The sequence below is a fragment of the Perkinsus marinus genome, assembly GCF_000006405.1.
Source record: "Perkinsus marinus ATCC 50983 genomic scaffold scf_1104296970268, whole genome shotgun sequence".
Classification (NCBI taxonomy): Eukaryota; Perkinsozoa; order Perkinsida; family Perkinsidae; genus Perkinsus; species Perkinsus marinus.
Window position 1 is genome coordinate 24,124 of NW_003202533.1, and position 6,657 is coordinate 30,780.

General features: G+C 40.9%; 1 protein-coding gene across 1 annotated transcript in view; it reads right to left on the bottom strand.

The window, feature by feature from the left end:
- Positions 1 to 494: 494 nt before the first annotated feature.
- Pmar_PMAR027763 (Glutamate--cysteine ligase catalytic subunit, putative) overlaps positions 495 to 6,657 on the bottom strand; it is a gene marked incomplete at both ends in the record, with an annotated part of 11,889 nt that continues 5,726 nt past the window's right edge. Inside the window, 10 exons of the mRNA XM_002767655.1 lie at positions 495 to 500; positions 602 to 713; positions 1,291 to 1,392; positions 1,439 to 1,575; positions 1,623 to 1,745; positions 2,273 to 2,323; positions 3,042 to 3,194; positions 5,585 to 5,692; positions 5,742 to 5,848; positions 6,340 to 6,502. Of these exons, the coding sequence (XP_002767701.1) occupies positions 495 to 500; positions 602 to 713; positions 1,291 to 1,392; positions 1,439 to 1,575; positions 1,623 to 1,745; positions 2,273 to 2,323; positions 3,042 to 3,194; positions 5,585 to 5,692; positions 5,742 to 5,848; positions 6,340 to 6,502 (1,062 nt within the window). The remainder of the gene's footprint in view (positions 501 to 601; positions 714 to 1,290; positions 1,393 to 1,438; positions 1,576 to 1,622; positions 1,746 to 2,272; positions 2,324 to 3,041; positions 3,195 to 5,584; positions 5,693 to 5,741; positions 5,849 to 6,339; positions 6,503 to 6,657) is intronic.

A 6,657-nucleotide genomic window follows, 5' to 3' on the forward strand; every position in this document is an offset into this window, starting at 1 on the left:
ATTCCAACATCGTAGCAACAAAAATACGTCCTTATACCTGCCGTACATACTTCGGCACACTAGGTCGCTAGTGCTCAACCGTAGCGGATGCCTACCTCGGAATGTCTGTCCACATCACCATCCTTGGTGACACCGATATTCCAGCTGCCTCCAACCGGGTACGCCGTCACGAAAAAGCACGCAAGCACACACTGAACGGTGGGAGACGGCGGGTGACACATTATAATTTAATACACATTCATATACAGGGTGCTGCAAAAAATTTCGTGCCGCGTGTGGGTTCGTGGATGAGTTCTTGGGCACCGTTCGAAAGGTCTCGGCGCGATCTGTTTGATGATGTATGAACCACTTTACTACTCGAACTGTGCTCCGAGTTATGATTAAACGAAAAAATGGCTATATAGAGAAATATGCTACCGTTTTTTAACTTTCGGCATTTCTCGTTGCCAATGAACCCCTGTATATATTATTACTCGATATGAAACTTTTGTAGTTTAATACTAATAAAAATATATAATATCACTTATATTCTTATAATATAAAAAAACAAATATATGGCAATTACTAAATATAAGTACATGTCACCATTATGTGCTACTACCAGTTCAACACATTCCAGAAGCCCCTCGTACACCATCGTGGTGGTGAAGGCATCATCACTAAATGATCGACCCAAGATGAACCATATGGTCACAACTAGAGTATATTGAAACCTGATAATAATGACATCAACAAAGCACGCCGAAACCAATCAGTTTGGAGGAATCATATCTAAGGAGTGTATTTTCTTAGGAAATTTCGAGAACTTTTCGAGAAGCACAGATTTTTAGAACTTTTTTAGGAAAAAATACTAAATACGCGAGCCAAGATGAACCATATAGTTACAACTAGAGTATATTGAAACCTGACAATAATGACATCAACAAAGCACGCCGAAACCAATCAATCAGTTCGGAGAAATCATATCTAAGGAGTGCATTTTCTTAGGAAGTTTCGAAAATTCAAAGTTCATACCGAAAATTCGAAAACTTTACAAAAAACCACTGATTTTTAAAACTTGCCTAAGGAAGAAATACCAAACGATCGCAAGATCAACCATATGATCACAACAAGGGTGAATTGAAGCCTAGAAATGATGACGTCAACGAACGAAGTAACCCAAGTGATACCATAGCTAGCGTCAATTTCGAAAAATCAAAATTTTCATTAAAATTTCAGCTAAAAATGACCAGAAATATTGATTTTTCTTTTAATTTTCAGGAAAAAAACATGCATCCTGAACCCAGCTACCATGGCAAGAACACGACCAGTTTAATCAATGCAAATTTGCAGAGAGGACGGTAGGCCTCCAAAAGATCTTGCAACATCCAATAGAAAGTCGCCAATGCATACCTGAATCAACCCTACTACACACAGCAGTGGAGTTTGCCGCCGCTACATAGCAATGCTGAGCGAGGCGTGGTTGATAAAGAACAGCCACGTGAAGGGTGCCCATACACTCATCTCGCCCTCTTTATAGTAGCCAGTCAGTGAACATAACATTGCTATCACAGCACAAATCGGCTTCAAAAACACCTATACACAACTGGATGATTCACGCTGCCATACCCACACACTCCCACAAATTGCAATACTGCGACACGGATAGCAGTAAGGAACCTCATATCTAGCTGAGGAGGAGGCAAGCACCACTTCAGAGGTAGGGGATAGTCTCTTCGCACAGGGACCGTCTCCATGTGCTGAACCTGACCGAGATGATATTGTTGTTATACCCTATCAGCTGCTCCACTCAGTGATCGAACAATTGCGGGTTAGTCCTTACTTACAGTGTGAACCAAACCGCTATGCAAAGTAATATTTTCAACGACTTCAAATTTTCGAGTAATATCACCATCATAACAATGTGAACTGATTAACACCATCTCAAAAGTATTCCGTAGTCTATCAAATTGTTCGTCTTTTCACATGGGGTACTACGCCACTTCACATAAAACGGGCCGTGAAACTCCAGTATGAACCAAACCGTTATGCAAAGTAATATTCCCAAATGCTTCAAATTTTTTAGTATCAACAAGATAACATTCCCTAGTCTATATTCATCTCGCTGAATTGATCAATTGAAACCACCTCGGAAATCCATATATGCATAACTCTTTGTAGTTGCTAAAACGAATATTCCACTTGATCCTACTGCAAGATCAAGTAGAATAATCAGTTTTAGCAACTACTGTATGATTCCTACACATCGGCGGTCTCCTCCTAAACATGCCACCATAAGATTGAGGAAACTATAAAGGGCGAAGGACAGGTAGACGTGTCGGACCTAGAGAGCAAATACAAGCCTACGACGAAGCCCTGGCAACTAATGAGGACCTTCGAAGCGACCATAGCGCGTCTGCTCTATATGCAGCAGCACCCAAGTTCAGATCCCAGCATCAACTTTTTCGATCACCGTGTTGGAAAGCGGAGTAAAATATGTACATCATCAACTACATATGTTAGTGATAACGAACAAGTATCAAATAAAATCTTAGAAAACTCACACGAACTCCTATAATTAGTTTTAGCAACTCCTGAGCTCAGGTGCTGAGGAAAGCGATTACATATATTCCTATTCCAACACTGTATAGGAAACTCCTGAGCTCAGTGAGGTAAGCAATTACATATATTCCTACTCCAACACTGTATAGGAAACTCCTGAGCTCACGTGCTGAGGAAAGCGATTACATATATTCCTACTCCAACACTGTATAGGAAACTCCTGAGCTCAGTGCTGAGGAAAGCGATTACATATATTCCTACTCCAACACTGTATAGGAAACTCCTGAGCTCCGCCGACAAAAGCCTCTACCCTTCCAACACTATTTCACGTCTTACCGTATCCCCTATAAATCGCGTACTAGGCAGCAATATCGTTATCACTGAACATATACTCGACACCGGTACAACTACCACTATCCTAAAAACACAACAACACTGACCATCATCACAGCCTATCACTACCTGCACACCAAACCCCTATAGTATCTATCACCAAATACCCTGCCAGCATTTAGATGCTTCATAACGTGCACTCCACATATTATACACGATAAGAGAGTAAACGCCAAACTCATCGTCAACGGGTGACGCAACACGGCCAAGGTCTTCTGCTCCTTAACGCTAACCCTACCAGAGGAATCCTTAAACCACGCCTATTAGAAATGAATTCTCACACATTGAGCATTCCTAAACCAACTAATAAATGCACCAATCACTACAGGGCAACACAACAATAAAAGGAGATGATAAAAAAATAAATTGTTGGAAAAAACTCAGCGTTAAAGTTCTTCCTCATCAGACGCGTCGTCGTCTTCTTTTTTCTCATTCCTCTTCAGATGCAGAGCGATGTATTCCACCAACTCGTCCGTTTTCCAGTCGTAAACTCTGTAAATGAAAAAAAAATAAACTAGTGTGCTCAGAAACCACTGTAGAAAATATGCACATAATCAACTACACACGTCGGTGACTGTAGAAAAAATTGATGAAATTTTCAGCATTTTTCCACCCGAACCAGTTTATAAACTTAGCGTTAACCTAGAGGTACTTCTCGTAAAATTCGTAGAAATTCTATTACTAGTGAGAAAACTCCTGGACTCAGCCGAGGAAAACGAAAATATATTCCAACACTATCACGAATATCAAATCTAAATATACAAAAAAAATTCCCCTCAACTTGGACTTATCATTTTCACAGTAATTCACTCGATGTAGGATGGCACTTGTGAAAATTCTGGGAAAAATGAGGAAATTCTTATCGCTTTCTGTACACTTCTACCCGAATTTGTATGTGAACAACAACGACAACAACCGGCGTTAGAAAATATGCACATTGTCAACTACATGTGTGGACGGCACTTGTGAAAATTCTGGGAAAATTTTAGAAAATTTTTACCGGAGTTAATCCATTAACAGACGTAAAATGCGTCTCAGTGGAGCCCCACAATACGGGGAGTGCGAAGCACTCCTCTGACACAACTATCCTGTCCCTCTGGTCTGTGTGACGCTATGAACAAGGCTGAATCATCAAGCTAGAATCTAAGATGTAAAGTCTTTCTGTCTTTGTCCACTACACTTTATTAATGTATTGGTGTAGGCACGGTTTGTTTCCACCAATTTTTTTTTTAACCTTCCTACGGGGGAGGCTGGTAGCGGCTAGCCCAAAGAGGCGTTGTAGTCGAGCTACCAAAGCCACCAGCTCGTTGCCTTCAGATGCTAATGCACTGCCAGGCGCGGTCTCACCCAACTCCCTCGTAGAAGGACACCACTCAACTGAGTGACTGAAAACTCTGCACTGTTCTAAACTAAGTAGCTGTTGTGTTTACTATGCCAGGCGAAACGGTGCGAGAATTTTATTACTTTCTGTACACTTCTACCCGAATTTGTATGTAAAATAGTGAGGAAACCTCTGAGAACCTCAGCCGAGGAAAACGAACATATATTCCAACACTGGACTTTCACGACCCGTTTTACGTGAAGTGGCGTAAAACTCAGTGAAAAACGCGATATTCGTGAACTGTGCTTTTCATATCACTAGGGTGGTAAAACTCCACTGAACTCACTCTAGATAATCGACATCAGCTCCTTCTCCCTCTACTTCACCATCATCGAGTTTAGTCAGCGCCAAAACAGTGCGAGCCACGTATCGAATCTGTAAGTGTGTGAGGGGAAATACGCACATGGTCAACTTCTCCGAAAATTGCGGAGCTAAAATGAGTGAGTTATAAATTATAAATCTTACGGGTGAAAATTTTAAATTTCGATCCAACTAAAATTGTGAAATATGCAAATTTCAATATGGAGATCTTCGGATTCATTGGAGTTTCACCTGTTTTACGTAAACTGGTGTAAAACTCCGTGAAAAACGCGATATTCACACTACGCAGTAGTCGTGAAATATGTTTTTCACGAGTGTTTTTCATATCGCGGGTGAAACTCCACTATTATATGATATTAGTATTATTTCTATTATAATCAGCGCCATATTGTTTATCTTCACGAAAATTCATTTCTACCCGAACTCTTATGTAGTCTCCTATATTAGTTTCGAAAGTTCCCGATAAAAAATTCTAACATATATTCCTCCAAAATCTGCCAACCTTGGAAGAGCCCACAGTCGAGTTGAAATCCAGCACAGTTCGCTACGTGAATCAGCAATGTGCATGCGTGCGCGGCGAACCACGTCATCCACTGGTATCGAGCAATGTCGGCAATCCACCGAAATTCTCCCAGGTATGGTGGGAAAATATTCAAACAAGTATGGGAATTCTGAGGAAATTTTGGTAGTTTTTTCATAATTTCTATACACTTCTACCCAAGCTCATACGAATAAAGAGACTAAGCAGAATTTCCCAAAAATTTCATGAAAATTTTTTATATCGTCACAGTCACACGTCGTCGAGCATCTACAAATTTTTCCACACGCCTCCCAAGTTCATCGATTCGCGATACACGAGCTCTTTCCCAAACTCCAGAGTTTCCTTTTCCCCTAGTAAATTGCCGCAAAAAATTAAAAAAAATTTAAATTTTTATAAATAATTCTCACCGTAACAGTAATTTCATATCCACGTTTTTTCAATTCCGGCACTTTCCGCTTCACAAAATCACTGAGATCTTGTCGAGCTTCCATAGCCATTCGCGACGTCACCAACTCCTACACATTTCAAAAACCTTCACCATCACAACAACTGTTAGCTCCTCACTGCTTTCTCATATATTTCATTCTGACCACTGGCGTCCACCAAATTGCAGCACTTCCGACAGTCTTCCTCAATACTCTCAGCCTCCTTCTGAAGCTCCAGATTCCTTCCTGAACGCAAAGTCCGTATCACACAGTTGCGTGATTCACACTGCTGCGATTTACACTCACACTAGGAGGATATAGTATGAAATTTTGAGAAAATATGCACACGGTTAACTACATGTGTCGGTGATAATATTAAAATTTTGACAGAATTGTGAGGAATTCTAGTTGGTTTCCGCCCATCCCCCCTCCTATTCGTTTATAAAACCTCAAAGTTTTCCTTCTCGAACACAAAGTCCGTATCACACAGTTGCGTGATGCACACTGCTGCGATTTACACTCACACTGGGAGGCTATTTTATCACTGAGTTTCATATCGCCGATCGAGGATTGAAAAAAATGTCGGGCGTACAAAAAGGACTTGAAGTGGCGTCGTAAAACTCAGTGAAAAACGCCATATTTGCGGTGATATGCAGTAATCGTGAAACATATTTTTCACTACTGTTTTTCCTGAAACTATATCACCCGGCCACCCAAGAGAACTCCACGAAACTCACTTAATCGCACACAAGTATCGCATTTAAGGATGGTCGGGTCAAAGCCCAACTCCGTACAATTAACATCACCAGCACCGACCACACCAACAGTTACGATGAGAGCTACTGGCAAGATCCTCATTGGTTGTATAAAAACACAAGTGAAAACTGACCGAAGACACAGCTGATCACAGCTATTATAATAGAGTTTCACCTGTTCTACGTGAAATTCGCCGTTTGCAGTCGTCGGGAAATAGGTTCCTCACTAGTGTTTTTCATATCACGGGTGAAACTCCAATGTGCTATTGAGAAAAGCCTTCTTTCCTTAGTCACAAACTA